General features: G+C 37.8%; 1 protein-coding gene across 2 annotated transcripts in view; it reads right to left on the bottom strand.

The window, feature by feature from the left end:
• Positions 1-17,208, bottom strand: part of DCBLD1 (discoidin, CUB and LCCL domain containing 1) — a 60,202-nt gene that overhangs the window by 6,187 nt on the left and 36,807 nt on the right. The window contains exons 5-11 of one of the 2 annotated variants that reach the window (XM_090279783.1): positions 15,464-15,536; positions 10,859-10,992; positions 4,601-4,641; positions 3,460-3,636; positions 2,975-3,099; positions 2,554-2,701; positions 2,348-2,455 (exon numbers count right to left, since the gene is read on the bottom strand). In XM_090279783.1, the coding sequence (XP_090135909.1) occupies positions 2,348-2,455; positions 2,554-2,701; positions 2,975-3,099; positions 3,460-3,636; positions 4,601-4,641; positions 10,859-10,992; positions 15,464-15,536 (806 nt within the window). Of the gene's footprint in view, positions 1-2,347; positions 2,456-2,541; positions 2,702-2,974; positions 3,100-3,459; positions 3,637-4,600; positions 4,642-10,858; positions 10,993-15,463; positions 15,537-17,208 lie in introns of both variants that reach the window. The other variant, XM_090279784.1, reaches the window with a different exon arrangement.

The following is a 17,208-nucleotide window of genomic DNA, read 5'->3' as shown; positions in this document are numbered from 1 at the left end:
CCTATTCCCCCAATTCCCCTCTGATTTGGCAACTGTTAACATGTTCTCTATCTCTGTAAGTCTGTTTCTGTTCTGTCTGCTTATTTTGTTTTTTTTTTAGAGTCCATATATATGTGAAATCATATGGTATTTGTCTTTCAGTGTCTGACATTTCACTTAGCATAATACCCTGTAGGTCCATCCATGTTGTCACAAATGGCAAGGTTTCATTCCAAAAGGCAGTTTTCAGTGTTCCTCAGGGATTAACATTTACTCTGAGCTTGTTGCTTGGACCATATTAGACTCCCAAGTCAGAACTAATGGGGGTTTTAAAGCTGTCCCACTCAGCCAGGAGCAATTGAGACAGGTAAAGAACTTCAGCAGTGGGGAGCTCTTCGCTTGGCCCAAGCAGCCAGTTCCCCTTGACAGTGGGCAGGGTTGGGCAGAGGCAACAGCAGAGGCCTGGACACTGGGTGCTTCTCATTACCAGAGCTTTGGAGCTAGGGCCTGAGAGGACCTCAAACAGCCTGATGACCTCAAACAGCATTTCCACGCTGCTGCGTTAAACAGCAGACCATGTCTTCCCACAACTCTTTTGGCTTTTTTTAAAGAAAAGGTCCCTTTAAAAAAAAAAAAAAAAAGGTCCCTTTACCAGGCACTCCAGCAAGCCCCAAGCTTGTAGAAGCTATACAAACTAAAGGAGAAATATTTGTTCTTCACCCTTCTTTATCTGTGACCTTGGGAAGAAAATACAGACAGAAACAACCAGGAGTAGAAAGGTATAGTTCATGAAAGGAAGGATAAGGAACTTAGAAAGGAACAAAATTTACATAAATATCCCTGGCGTAATTTATAAAAGTGGAAATTTGGGAAAATTTTAACAATTTAAACATCTAACAACAGGGGAATGGTTAACTAATCATATTTCCATATAAAAATACTACAAAGATATTAATAATTGTGTGTTTTCAACCTTTTAATAATGTTGAAAAATGCTCTTAAGACAAGGGTAAGTGAAAAATATATGCTATAAAATGGAATATATGGTATGCTATCATTTTGTCTCAAAGTTATAAATATAAATATAATTAATTGGATAAAGTGAAATTGGTGATTATCTATCTTTTTATGTTTTATAATTTATGCTGTCACAGTTGTTCCAATTATTTCTCTCTTTGCCTCCCTCTACCCAGCCCGCCCCCCACTTCCATAATCAGCCCCCTCACTTTTGTCCACATCCATGGGTCGGTCCTTCATATAAGTTCTTTTATTAATTCCTTCACCTTCTTTCAAATAGTCCCCACCTTCCCCTACCCCCTCTTCCAGCTGTCAGTCTGTTCCATGTTTCTATGCCTCTGGTTATATTTTGCTTGTTAGTGTATTTTCTTCATTAGATTCCTCTTATAAATAAGATCATGGTATTTATCTTTCACTGACTGGCTTATTTCACTTAGCATGATAGTCTCCAGTTCCACCCATGCTGTCTGCAAACGGTGGAAATTCCTTCTTTTTTCTGCTGTGTAGTATTCCATTGTGTTTTCTAATCAACTCATCTACTGATGGGCACTTAGGCTGTTTCCAACTCTTGACTATTGTAAATAGCACTATTATGAACATAGGGTTGCATAAGTTCTTTTGAACTGGTGTTTTAGGATTCTTAGAATATATTTCCAGCAGTAGAATTGCTGGGTCAAAAGATAATTATCAATGGATGCTGATATATAGCATTTATATTTATATTATTTATATTTATTTAACCTTTCCAAATTTTATAAAATTAATATGCAAATTATTTTATATTCTGAAAAAGTGAATGTACTTCCAATGTTCATTACTTGAATAAATTATACACCTACATGTTCAGAATTTTAAAAGTATATAAAGGTTTGGAATGTAATGTCTGTCTCCTAGCTCCGTTTCTCCTCCACAAAAAGCCAAATTATATTTCCTGACATTGTTCCAGAAACACTAGAATGAACATATATATTTGCACACTTATTAGAGTGCTATATAGAATGTTCTGTGCCTTGCTTATTTATTTAAGTTGTCAGTTTATCTTAAAGAACTTTGTAAATGACTAACACATTTTTTTTTTCATGGCCGAAAATATTCCATTACATGGATGTTCTATTATTTTTCTATAAAATATTTACTTAGTGTTTGAAGGGCAAACACTATCTTTTCTACTTACAATACTGCAATGAATAGTTATAGACATACATCATTTACACATGAGCAGATACCGCTGAACCATCTGCTTCCCGCTATTTATATGAGAAAGACAAAATTTTGTTGAAGCTACTGCAATAGTGGTTGGAGTGAGTACCAGTTATACTCTAAAGGAAATCATAAGACAATAACTATTCACCTGTGGGAAGTTCTTCAAAGGGGATGAGTTCTGTGATTGTCTCATCTTCTCTTTCAGTTGAACCAACAGAATTGGAAATGGTTTGGCGCCACACCAATGAATCATTACCTGAGAGAGGAGACATTGGAAAAACCACATTAATAACAACACTTTATGAAAGGAGATGACCAGAATCGAATCACTTACTGACTTGCCCTGAATCCTACTTTGTATAATCTGGCAGCCAATGAGCTCCACTTTCAAGGCTATCCTCTGGTGCCACATCTGGGGGACAACCCGCACATATCTGGCCACGATGGGAGGGATGAAATTGTTCGTCACTGGATCGTGAAAATTAAAGTTGCCCCGAAACACCTGTGGAAACAGGTAACTTTCACCTGAAGATCCTATTAGTTAGTTTTTAGGTCTTTATCAAGCCATTCATACCTGGTTACATAAAACCAAAGCCAGGATTCTATGTCTGCTGCATTTTTTTAGACACTCGATATCGCAGATACAAGCTTTGCAAAGAAAGGCCAAGTTATCCAACTAAGGCGGTGCTGCAAATTAGTTTGCTGGAAACTCACTGATGAAAATAATTGGAGGCTTGATCTCCTACTCAGTTCTTTCCTCCAGAGATTCTCCTACCTTCTTCTCGTTATTCACAATTCCTTTGTAGGTCCTCCATTTGGAGTTGTTGTTTTTGAAGTTCATCACAAAACTCTTCACATAAAAGTTGAAGTTTGGCTGTGTGGATTCTGTGGTCCTAATTCCTTATAAGAAAATATTATTTATAAGTAATTTAAAAAATATGTTCTACATAGCATATATTTTAACTTCACATTTCTTTTTTTCCCCCTCATTTGAAATCTGAAATCATTTCACAGGCCACCTTTTCTTATTTGCATTTAGAAACCTGATCACATTATGAGTGTTTTCATACTGAGATATGCCATAAAAAAGTTCAGCTCTCCAACCCATACATTCATATTACAACCCACACCCAGACTCTTCTGCAGAGACAATGTGAAGGTTAAGATGTAACATACTTTGAGGCATCTAAATAAATCAGAAACAATATTTCAACTGCAAGTCATTTTGATTTTTTGAAACTGCCCTGTATCAGTCAGTACCTGTTATTTTCTTTTCCTCCCCCAAATCGATCTCCAGCCACTCTTGTTTGTGGTTCTTGCTGCTGTTCCACAACACTTGGTCCTGAAATCGGGTTTGGCTGGGAGACCAATGAACTTTCTCTCTAGGCTCATCAACCCACTGCCCATCAGTTTCCAAACTTAAGGATCTGCTGCAATCTAGGAGAAAAGAGCAGTAAAATGTTTCAGATATTATTTAAAAAATGAAAGAAAGAAAAAATGTGCCCCATCTCACTCAGAATTAGTCAGTTGTTTTATTTCCATTGTGATAGCAAATCCACTGTTTAATTACTAGTGTTTCAATGACTCAGATTTACATTTGACTCATTTGTACTGCAGTATCTTGAAATTGTTGCTGCTTTCCTTTTTAATGGAACTCACTGAAGTCACGTCCTCTAGAAGTGACATCTTTGTCCTCACTGTAGATTTTCCTTTCTAACCTAAATTCACCCTGATTTTAACAAAGTGCAAGGTGTCTTAAAGGTTTAAAATGCTGAGGTTCCTTTTGATCAAAGTGGAGCGCCACTTTCTGTACCCTTAAAGAGCAGCCATTATCAGGTGCTATGAAGATCAGTAAATTGTACCCGACATCCACCCTTAGGATCTTAACTATCCCATGTCCTAGGCCATGTGGAGGGACCAAATAAAAGGCCAAACTCCTCTTCCTGGGCAAAAAAGAAATATAATGTTCCCCTTAGAATATTCTACTGTATGAGTTGGAGAATATTTACATAGACTATATCCCATGATGGAGGGGATAGAAGCCTTTATTTCATATACTCATGTTCAATAACTTAATTCAAGAAACCCACAAATCAAATTTTACTATTTAAAAGCTTTTTCTGTTAAAATATAACATAAAGGAATTTATCTTAAAATAAATGTAATTTCAGATTTTCACTTTTTTGGCAAAAGTTTGAGAGAACTTAGATTATAAAGAAAAATATGTTCTGCTTAATATTAATTTGGCTTACTGTCTTGTGTATTTTTAGGTCACCTGAGGTGTGACCTGAGGAAAAAACAAATAAAATCTTTTAAGCTATAACACCTAAGAGATATGGAGGACTAAACGAACCCTGAGGACTTTAAAATATCAGATTCTTAAGGAAAGCATGATCCTTACCATTGGAGGTGAACAGAAACCGCTTGTCTGACAGGGAACCACTGAAATAGGAAACACAAACACGAGGAGCTGAGTTGCTGCACTGAACTTGAATGACTGACACAGCGCTACAGCACAGGGCTCAGAGAGCCTTCCCACACCCCGTGTGCTCTTCATGGCCCCCCAGCAAGGCCACTGTAACTGTCTTCATCACTGGCATTTTATAGACCAAGAATATCAGACCCATCAAAAGTAAGCAACTTTCCTAAATTCATATAGGCAACAAGTGAACAGGACTCTGAGACACTTCTTTGAATCAAAATCATTGTCTTGAAAAGAAATGTACAGGTTAGTGGTCAGCAGTCACAGCCAATCCTTGCAGCTGACTGGCCTAGGTCTTCCAATAGCAACCGAGGCTCAACTACAAGAGGAGGGAATAATCAGCCTACACAAAGGGTATACCTAGCTTGAGTGATTGCGGAGGCTGTGCCACCGGACCCTACAGGACACCTACTACATTAGGCCACCCTACCAAGACACGGAGTCAAAGCAGCTCCACCCAATACACAGAAACAAACACGAGGAGGCTGACAAAACAAGGAGACAAAGAAACATGGCCCAAATGAAAGAACACATCAAAACCCTAGAAAAAAGAGCTAAATGCAATGGAGATGAGCAATCTATCAGATGCAGAGTTCAAAACACTTGTTTTAAGTATGTTCAAGGAACTTAGTGAGGACCTCAGTAGCATAAAAAAGATCCAGCAGAAAGAAAGGATAAACTAACTGAAATACAGAACAATTTATAAGAAAACAACGGTAGAGTGATGAAGCCAAGAATCAAAACAATAGTTTGGAACACATGGAAGCAAAAAACAACCATGCACGACAAGAAGAAAAAAGAATCCAAAAAAATAGAGGATAGTATAAACGGTCTCTGGGACAACTTCAAGAGGTCCAACATTCACATAATATGGGTGCCAAAAGGAGAAGAAGAAGAGCAAGAAATTGGAAATCTATTTGAAAAAATAATGAAAGAAAAATTCCTTGATTTGGTGAAGGTAATAGACATGCAAGTCCAGGAAGCACAGAGTCCCAAACAAGATAGATGTAAAGAGGTCCACTCCAAGACACACCATAATTAAAATGCCAAAGGTTAAAGATAAAGAATCTGAAAGGCAGTAAGAGGAAAGTTAGTGATCTACAGGATAGTTCCCATAAGACTGTCAGCTTATTTCTCAAAAGAAATTTTGCAGGCTAGAAGGGCTTGGCAAGAAATATTCAAAGTCATGCAAAGCAGGGACCTACAGACAAGATTGCTCTACCCAGCAAAGCTATTGTTTAGAATGAAAGGGCAGATAAAGAGCTTCCCAGACAAGAAAAAACTGAAAGAGTTCATCATCACCAAACCATTATTATATGAACTGTTAAAGAGACTTAAGAAAAAGAAGATCAAAACTATGAACAATAAAATGGCGAAAATACATATCGATCAACAATCAGATCTAAAAAACAAACTAAGTGATCAAGAAGCACAGAGACAAAAATCATTGATACAGAGAGCATCTGGATGGTTGCCAGATGGGAGGGAGCTGTGGGGGAATGGATGAAGAGGTGAGGGAATTAACAAGTACAAATAGGTAGGTACAGAATAGCCATGGGGATGTAAAGTACAATATAGGAAATGGAGTAGCCACAGAAGTTACCCATGATCCACTGACATGAACAATGGTGGGGGGATTGCCTGAGGGAGTTGGGGGTGCTGGGTTGAGGGGGTCAAAGTGAAAAAAATCAGGACAACTGTAATAGCATAATCAATAAAATATAATTAAAATAAATAAAATTTTATTAAGATTTATTTAGATTCTTTCATTGACTGAATTGTCCATTTTCTCTAATGTTCCTGTACTAAATATTTCACTTGAAATTTGGCCCATATAAGCCCAAACAATTCTGCTGCAACCCCAAGAGCTTAAGCTTGTTCTCACTGCCAGGAACCATTAAAATATTTATCTTGTTATTGTTGCTGAAAAAGAGCAGTTATGGTAAGAAGGATAACTTTGGAGTGAACACGGAAAAGATGTCAGGGAAGGTCCAGCTTTTAACAGCTCCTTCCTGGCTTTCCTCCATTATCAGCGGAAATATGTTTTTTCCATTTTACTTTGTTGAACTAATTAATTGAATACAGCGATGTAGAGAATTCTATAGGTAAGTAAGTGTCCTCTTTTAAAAAAATGCCCTAGGGAGGCTGGGGTTGAGGCTTTCACACAATAGGGTGAATGAATTCAGTCAGATTCCAGGAGCTGCCAGCCTTTCCAGAGGGCCCCAGAAGCAATCAAGAAGGTTCTGATATAAACAGAAAGAAAAGCTCCCCCACCGCTGTCTGTGGTTTGAGCCATTATCCTTTGTGTGAAGTCAGCTCCTCTTCCTGATTCAGTTCTAGTCTCCTCAGCTCCAGGAAGTAACCTGACCCCGGATGAACCCCAGAAGAACCCGGGATATTTACTTTAGGGACTCCTTCCTCAGCTGCAATGCTTCCTTCTGTATTTTTTCCTGAACACCAAACAATCATCTGTGGGAACAGAAGTTCAATGACCCCATGTACACTGGTTCCCCAATAGCAAAACGGCACAGATAGAACAACTGGTCCCTGAAGATTTGGGAATCCTAACGACAAAAGAGTCTGCTTTAGCCTCCAGTTTCCTCCTTTCACAAGACGTTAGCCTCCAGTTTTCTCCTTTCACAAGACAAAGAGAGTAAAATCACAGAGCTAGAAGGAAGAAGAGACCTTGAAAGAATCTGGGATTTTCTACCTACTCACACCAACATAAAAATAGGGAAATCTATTCAAATGACTATATTAAATGTGAAGCACAATTTTTCCTAATTCATTAATGGTCCAGTTTTGTTTTTTTTTTCACCAAGGTTTAATTTCAAATTATACAAAGCAACTTCACATATATTAAGCTCAATTGATACCATAGAAGTTAGTGAGAATATAATGTTTACTATTATTTAATAGTTTAAATAATTTTTCTTCAGGAGTGAAATAAAATCCAAGTTAATCTTTTTACTATCCTATATTTCTGCAAAAGAAGCCTTCAAATGTATACAAACACAGACAAGAGATTCCGAAAAACAGATTTAAAGTCAAAGGCCTGTTCTTCATTCACTTTGAAGATAGTAGCACTCACTAAATCTAGGCCACAGCCTGACGCCTTCCTGAAATAGCATCCCAGTATCAATAGAAAAAAAAAAAAAAAAAAACATGAAAATCATAAAAAGACACAAATCCTCAAAAGTCAGGGTTAAGCTAATATTTAAAAGTTCCGGTGTACAAGCAATCACTTTTACTATAAATCAGGATATAGTTTTAAGGCTCCAAAGAATTTGAGGAAAATACATTATGTGAGAAAATATATGTATATATCATGTGTATGCATGAATATATATAAAACATATAAAATTTGATTTATATATAGTACATATGTTTGTGCCTATGTATACACACATGCACATGATTATTGAGTTGGCAAAAAAGTCCATATGGTATTTTTCTGTAAAATAAAAGACATTTTTTATTTTCACCAATAACTTTATTAATTTGGATATTTTAAGTATGTCAGCTATTCCCCATATGGTAGAACATTGATTGTTCTCAATTAATGTCTCAATTTGATCGCTATCAACTTCAACAGGTCTAACTGACAGTGGAGCATCATCCAGCAAGAAATCTCCAGCATGAAACTTTGCAAACCACTTTTGACACATTCAATCAGTCACAGTACCTTCTCCATACACTGCACAAATCTTTGTATGTGTTTAAGTTGCATTTTTACCTTTCTTGAAATAATAAAGCATAATATGCTGAAAATATTGCATATTTTCTTCCATCTTCAACATTAAAATGGCTACACAAAAATTCACAAATTTTGATTTTTTTTTTAATGCACACTGATATGACAGGTGTCACAATACAACCTAACAAAATTGTTTTGAATGAAGTTAGAGGCAACTAAGTGCTACTAGGTCCATCTTACGTTAAAAACTAAGTGAACTTCTGGCCAACCCTATAAATATATATGTTATTTGAGTAAGGATTTTCATTTCTAAAGGCATTTGTAAGCTTTTAGAGCTTAACTTTGGCAGAAATTTAGAAAAAAAGTAGTCTTGGAATGTTTGGATAGTATGAAAAAACCACTTTGGGGTCTCTTACTGCAAAAAATCCTATCCAGAGGGGAAAGCAAAAGGGAAGGTCAGGCAGGCAGAGAACACAAATAAGAGATGAGCCTGCGCATCTGAGTGTGCAGTATGTATCCTATCCTTAGTGATAAGTACAAGCTGTCAAAAGTTTGCATTGGAACAACCTCGCCAATTACCCCCACCTGCACCCCCAAACTCAGAACTGCCGGGGGAGCTCTGCCTTTTCTCCTCAGCCACCCACCAGCCAGCCTGCTGGAGGGGACTGGATGTGAGCATGGTGTGCTGACGCCCACCAAAATTCCCCTCTGGCATCTCTTCCCAGGTCTTAACTTGACCACTATGTCCTGCTAAGCCTTGGGACTGACTGCCTCTCATCAAACCCAAGGCTTGCCTTCCTCATGAAGATACCTAGCAAACTTCTCCCCCCACATCAGTCACTGTGTCTCCTCTCTGGTTGGAACAGGGTGAAATGCTGAGTCCCTGACTCCATATTGTTCAGACCAGCTTTGTTCCTGTGTGGCCTTCAGGCTAATCACTCCTGCTTTGTCCTTCATATAAACAAGCCAATCACTAGAGAAATTCTGCTTGATGATTGAGTTTTAAAACACAGCCTTCCTATTTCGCCTTCCCTTGACATACTGTAAAAGAAGTCGGAACTCTGTACTTTCCTAAGGTGGATTTGAGGATTAGGTCTCCCATCTTGTCAGTTAGCGTTTTCTTGATCAATAAACCTTTTCTTGGTGAGCTTAGGCCAACATCCCCAAATCCAGAAACTCGTTTTTATCTCAAAGTTTACCTGTGAGTTCATAAATTGGTTCTTTGAAACATAAAATACATTTTCTTATAAAAACAATGTTATCACTGATGTTCAGGATCCTTATTTGACCCACAATATAACTAAACTATAATACATTCAAATAGAAAGTAGGAGGAGAAAGAAATTACCGGTAACTTCCTCAAAATGACATCAGAGTCACTGTACTTATGCTAACTAACTTGGGAATGAACCCATCGACCCCCCATATTATGGTTTTTTAAACCAGATAAGAATAGTTCACAGTCCAGTGTGAGAACAGAACAGCACAATATGTTCGTGTTCTTTCTCCAAGAGGGGACTAGGGCCAAATGGTGGGGACAGGAGAGCAATGCACAAGCTGGCCAGTGTGGAAGACACATGTCCTAACCTACTCTTTCCTGCTTTGGGATCCTGAAATGCCTGTAGTCTCTGTTTTGTGCTATATCCTCAGAACCAAGACCATGTGACAACATAGCAAAAAAGAAAAAAAAAAACAGTCATAGGAGTGGGAAGACATATCCAGGGGCAGACAGAGAATGAAGAGAGAGAAACATAGGGCTTCAGGAGCTCTTTTCTCTCACTAGGCGTCTATCCAAGAGGGTCCTCCCTCTGGACCATTTCTGTTTATACGTGTGGACATCTGGACCACAGGCGGGCCTATATTTAGCCCTAATGACTCCAGTTTTCCATTCCAGAAACTGAGGAAACCTGAAAGCATTAAAGGCTGAGGATGAAATATTTAAAGTAATTGACATTCTTTTTTCTTGTGAAGTTAAAGAGCAGAGGATAACGCCAAAGAGAGAAGTTAACACAATTAATGAAAGGCATCTTTCTTCACTTCCCAACTATTGTTCATCATTAAGAGATTGTCTCTAGGAGTCATCTGGGGAGCTCTGTAGTTCAGAATGAGTTTATTTCAGCCCCTTAGTCTCCCTTCAGTATCTTCTATAATATTGGAGATTAACCAATAAATCATTGAAACTAAGAAAGCTAATAAGGAATAAGTTTTTTGTTCTCTCTCACTGACGCAGCTGAGTAGAAATATTCCTCTGCCTAGGACTTCAGATGTGTGCCACTTTAATTTGCTTGTCAGAATAACCAGTGAGCTTTTTTTATTGCTTCATTTACCTTCCTCACAGACACCATAAATGCTACTCTAACACTCACATAGCTTTCTCAGTTGACAAACCTTTGTATCCTGTGTCTGCTGCGCTTTGAAAATTGTGAGCTGATTATGCCTTAGGGTTACCATCCACTCAAAATAAAAGGCAAAGTACTTACTCCCTTGACAGCACACCATTGGCCAGGATTCCTTTGTATCGACTTATCCCTTTGCGGCGAAGCACACTGATCTGACCGCCCAGTTCATCTGCAATTATTCCTGCATGGATGGCAGCTTTGCACAATAAAGAGTTCTGCAACACAGAAACACTGTCACTCGTAGCTTACTCAAGAATACATTGAAAATATAGTGCAAGTTTTCCATTTTTTATAACTTGTGGTCAGGATCTCTAATTGACCCATGACATTGCTTAACTATAATTCATTTAAATAAAAAGTAAAAGGGGGAGGGAAAAAGTGTTTATATAGAACTATCTCAATGACATCAGAGTCACCATATGTATGCTAACTTGGCAATCTATCCACCAGGTAAGTAAGTAGATCATTTACAGCAGTAGCGGCGCTCCAGTGAATAATACCTCCTGGTGGCCGTGCTCTTGTGTAGTTACCTCCCACATGGACTCTGAATTGGCCTTGTAGCTGGTCTTGTGCTGCTGCACATGCCAATGAGGCCACCTTTGACCCTCTGGCCCTAGGTTTCCTGCCACATGACTACAGCTGCAGGAGCAGTTCTAGGCAAAGGCAGATAAAGAACTGATCAGCCCAAATTGCTGACCCACAAAGTCATCAGCAAACAAAAGGGTTGTTATTTTAAGCCACTAGGTTTTGGAGTGGCAAAAATAGATAACTATTCAGAAGAAATAAAAAACTGATCAGTTTCTTACATTTGGTTTACCAGATGTACAGACTGAGCATCATTTGAGAAGGTGAACCTTCCACACCACAGCTTTATTTTATGATTAATTTAGAGATTTAAGAAAGGTATAAAAAACAAAATAGTAATGTCAAAAGACTAAATGGCCCTGGCTGGTGTGGCTCAGTGAATTGAGTGCTGGCCTGTGAACCAAAGGGTTGCTGGTTCAATTTCCAGTCAGTGCCCTTGTCTGGGTTGCAGGCCAGGTCCCTAGTCGAAGGTGCTCAAGAGGCAACCACACATTGATGTTTCTCTTCCTCTCTTTCTCCCTCCCTTCCCCTCTATAAATAAATACATAAAATCTTAAAAAAAAAAAACAAAACAAAACACTAAACGGCTGCTGTCTTGTGTGACAACCCAAGCAGAAACACCTGACTGGCTGAGTAGCAGGTGGCCCTGTGATTGAAACTGGCCTGCTGGAAAGTGGGGCTGGAGGAAGGACTGGAACTTTTCAAAGGGTTGTTCAGGTCCTAGATTTCCATGAGCATGGAGCTGTGTGGGAGGATGATTAGACAGTCAGCCCAGGCCTGAGGTGCTATGAAGCATCATTTTCTGAACAAACTTTAAGAATGGTCCACTTGTCCAGGATGGCTAATGCCAAAAAGAGAAAAGCAGCTCATGAAATGGCATCTCAGTAACTGAACTTGTGAGTTCCTCTTTGTGTTAGACAGGCTGCTCACCTTATTTCACAGGAAAAATTCTCTTAGATTTAGGTCACAATATTAGGAGGACGAACAAGACCAACCATATTTTATTAACATGGCTGCAGGAAAATTGAGAACATTAGTGATCTTTAATTTAGAGAGCTCAACTATCCCTAGGAGATTAGATTTGGCAAGTGAATCATTTTTACAAATACTATTGTCATAGCCAAAAAAGGGGAAAGATTTCATGACAGAGAATATGAGAATGCTAAAGCACAGATGCAGATTCTATCCTTCTTGATTTTGGAAAAGAATATTAAGAATTAGAAAGAGAGAAAAACATAGTGCTCTTTAAACTAAATAGGCAGCTTGCATTTTTATTTTCCCTAAATGTTCTTTTCTTAAAAATATTCTGTATCACCGTTTTAGACTCTCAGGGTACAATATGGAGGAGCCAGCTGTCATGGAAAAGTCTTGAATTTAAATTCAGCAATTTAATTCATCAGCCTGGCTCTAACTCCACCAGGTGTGCTTAAGTCATTCACTGCTCTGGCCTTGGCTTCCCAATTCATCTATACAATGGAAAGGCTGGACTGGATAATATCTGGCAGCTATATTCAACTGGTGTGTCACAAGAATTTTTAAAACTTGAAATACCTGACTATTTAGTCAGGAGCACTAACCTGACTAATAAAAAAGAAAAAATGACAACAGCCAAAACAACAATAGCCATCTGGTATGAATGAATCAAAATCATACCAATTCTTTCTGTCAGCTCAACAAAAAATATTTTTTGGTGTTGCGCAGAAGTTTAGTAATTAGTTTATGTGTGCTATGAGATGAAAACGGTTGAAAATCACTGATGTCTGGTATCTTTTTGAATGGTCTGTTACCTTGTGATCCTGAGGGCACTCTATGTACGTGTTACAGGGTACATGGAGACCTGCTTATCTCTTTCAGTCCTGGAATGTAAGGCAAATTAGCCATCTCTGACAAATGACTGCGATAACTACATTTGGCACTTCCAGGGACTAGGGGCTCACTGTTTCTTGAGACATCCTATTCCATTTTGCACTGCTTAATGGTTCCCTATATGCAGCTGAAACTGGCCTTCCTGTAACTTTCATCCACTCATCCTAGTTCTGCCATCTAAAACAACACAGAATGAACCAATTCCTTTCCCGTAACTGATTTTTAAGACAACGTATTTCTCCCCTGAGACACCTGTTTTGTCAGTGGCTTCTCTGGGAACTTGTTTGAACCTACAGGATATACTTTGATTTTGCAAAGATGCAAAAGACTTGCTATAGCTGAACAAATTTCCCCAAGATTAAGGTACCATGGAAAACAGCCTCCAAGATAACCCCCATGATCTCTTCCTCCTGGTACTCCCCCAGCATGTAATCCCTTTGGAGGTGGGTAGGAGCTGTGGTTTTCTGCTAACTAATAAAATATAGCAAAGGTGATGGATGCCACTCCCATGACACCATAACATAAGATTGTAACCTACCTTGCTAAGCATGTTAGGAAACTCTCCAATGTGGCAGGGAGCTGAGGACAGCCTCCAGCAAACCCCAGGAAGAAACTGAGCTCCTTTATCTGACCACCCATAAGTAACTGAATGCTGCCAACACCACGAGAGCTTAGAAGCAAATCCTTCCCCAGTCCAGTCTCAGATGAGACTGCAGGCCTGGCTGACACCTTGGATACACCCATTAGACATTGAAGGAGAGGACGCATCTAAGCCATGCCCAAACTCGTGGCCCAGAGAACACAAGAAATAACACAGGTATTGTCTTAAGCTCCTAAGTTTGTGGTGAAATTGTTATGTAGCAATAGATATTTAATATGCCCATGATATTTTTTAAAAGACACTAATCAGACTTCTTTAAAGAGATTAGTTTTCAAAATATAAATTTTCTCTTCAGATAAAATCATTCTAAAAGCAAATGGTGTGAGACCAATGACTGAGTCAAACAGGAAGCCTCTTTGTAGTACTTGAAAATCGTGTACTTAGATCTACTCTTCAGGAAGCCATTTACCTGTTATACTGAAAAAGAAAGCTGTCAAGAGGAGGCAAGATAAACAACTAAGTAAGAAAAAATGATACTATTTCTTTAGTTGTACACCATTCTTAAGTTTTTTGCATCATACAGGAAATAATGAAGACAAACTTTCTATTGCTAGGGGGGAAACCATCATTTTTATTTCTCTTAGTTAATTTCCTGAAGTCATTTAGGAATAGCCTATGATGAGTGTATCTTCAAACTGAGGTGGATAAACCATTTTGAGGTTCAAACAATTTATAGGCCAAATGAATATCCTGTGTCAATCTCGTAAATAAAGACAATACATGAAAAAGGAAATAAAGACCAAAATAACAAAAGCTGCTGCTTCCCAAATCAGGATGTGCTAAAAGCAAAAACTAAAACCAAGGTGTTTCCACCATGCTAGGGATGAATTATCAAACTTCTGGAACACATATGTTTTCCCGATGTTTGAAGACACAGGACAATAATTCTTAGAAAAAAGTCCCATCACATTGCTAATAACTCAAGTAAATTTCTGGAAACTTAATTATTTTAAACATCAATGTAACATTTTAAAAATCAGATACTGGGTTTCCAGGATAAAAATTTGTAAATAGTAAGAAATGAAAGGTTGTGAATCTGGAGACAGGTCAAATACTTTACAAAAATGACATGTTGTGCATTAATTTTTCTCTGGGAAAAATGTATATAACCCCAAAAGTTTCATTAGGCATAAGAAATTGGGGTGCAAGGAGGAAGGAGAATAACATAAGAACAGGGCAGAGGGCTTCTTCGGTCTCAGACACAATGTCACTATTCTGTGATGTGAATGTTCATGGCGTTGGCTATTATTACATGAGCCAAATGCAGCATTAAAGTAAATATAAATTATAACAAAAAGGTAGCCTCTTATTAAAATCAGATAGAATTCTATTCTTAGGTATTAAAAAGAATTTTTACCATTTCATTTACAGTATGTTTAGTGGGAAATGCTAAATGAATAGCCTTGGTTTTTATACTATTCTATTTCATTTATCTCAGAAAAGAGAGAACTATGTGACTAACTACAGAGTTTTATATCTTATTTGACTTTACTTTGTAATGAATTTAAGGCAGAGCAACAACACTTACTCTTTTTAGTTTTCTCCCTACCATAAAATTGCCTTCAATCACTTACATCTCTATATCCGTCCACCACGTTCCCAAAAATGTCTCCTGCTATGTCTCTACAACCAGCTGGGCAGAATTTGCTAAAAAAAGAAAGAAAAAAGAAAGAAAGAATTTCTATTTTATTAAAATGATACTTACATTTAAAAGCATACTTAAAACAATTTTCTCTCCTCCATAGAACACACAGGAAGGAATATCTTGCTTTAATGACAAACCAGAAACCCAATTTATGAAAACACAGATTAATCTAAAATGTTACTCTGAAAGCAAGTTTTACACAATAATTTCTGTATTTGCTTTATATAAGGATTTGTTACATACCCTATTAAACAATAAGTTTCCTTAATGCATCTTAATTGATTCTAAGATATCTAAGAAATATTTTTAAGAAAAAAGCGCAAAATTTCTAAACACTGTTTATAGTAGGATCCTGTTTTTATAAACAGATATAGTTAAAATATATAAAAAACAACTTATGTTTTCTATGAATACAAAGATGGCAAGGAATTAGATCTCTGGATCCTAGTAGGATTTTGAGAAAATTTCCATTTCTGTGGTATTTAACTCTGTAATGCCTTGATTCACTCTACTAGCACAATCCAATGGGAACATAATAAAAGTCATATATGTAAGTCTAAATATTCTAGTAGCCACACTAAAAAAAGTAAAAAGAAAAAACTAGTATTAATAGTACTTTATTTAACCCAATATATTCAAATTTTATCAATGAGGTATAAAGAGCCTTTTGTGTCTTTCTGTGTGTGTGTATGTGTGTGCCAAGTCTTAAAAATCTGCAGTATATTTTATACTTAGAGCAGATCTCAATTTAAACTAGCCACGGTTTAGGTGTTTGATAACTATACATGGCTAGTATTGAATATGGATGGTCTATATTAGTTATGAATTATTTTTGCAATCAGAAAAAAAGTGTATATTTTTCAGCTTTTCTGAATTATATCTGACAAAATTATAAAATATTTAAAGTATACTTCATGATGATTTATGTCAGCCATCTAGTTGACACATCCATCAACTCATTTATATATATAAATAAATATATGTATTTTAAATACATATGTGAGAAAGTTTAGGTCTACTCTCTTAGCAAATTTCAATTATATAATATGGTGTTATCAGCTATAGTCATCCTGTTACACATTAGATCCTCAGAACTTATTCTTCTTGAAGCTGGAAGTTGGTACCATTTTGCCAACCTCTCTCTATTCCTCCTACTCCCCAGCCCTTAGCAACTACTTTTCCACAAGTTTGACCAAAAAAGGGTAACTATTCCATTCACTTAACAGTTATTTTTCAAGAGACTTTTCAGAAATATTTCATGACATATGGTATGGTTGAAGGGGCCTAGGGCAGAGTGACCCACATCCAGGTCGTCGTCGGCAGCCGTCCGTCTCGAGAGATGATGGTGTAGCTTCTTAAGAGTCTATCTGCACCGCCGAGAATGGCTGTGCAGTCCAACTCGGGAGTGACACGGTATCTGTCTCCTCCCGTGTTGAATCGACATCTTACGATGACGCTGGAGTGTCCTCTCCAGTGAAGCTGAAGCTACAGAGCCTGGGCAGGGTGATATGGAGGGTCTGCTGTTGCCCATGCAGCAGACCCCCCCTCTCTTCGCAGCTGAAGGGTCCAAGGGAAAGACGGAGTCAATACAGCTTGGCTTCAGGTGCACCGCAGGAGTTGCCGGTGTTGACTACAGCGTCAAACCGCCTTAGGGACTCCGGCTCCGGATTTTCT

Source organism: Furipterus horrens, unplaced genomic scaffold (assembly GCF_987537825.1).
Source record: "Furipterus horrens unplaced genomic scaffold, mFurHor1.1.pri manual_scaffold_6, whole genome shotgun sequence".
In the NCBI taxonomy this organism is placed as follows: Eukaryota; Metazoa; Chordata; class Mammalia; order Chiroptera; family Furipteridae; genus Furipterus; species Furipterus horrens.
This window is presented reverse-complemented; position numbering and strand designations above follow the sequence as displayed.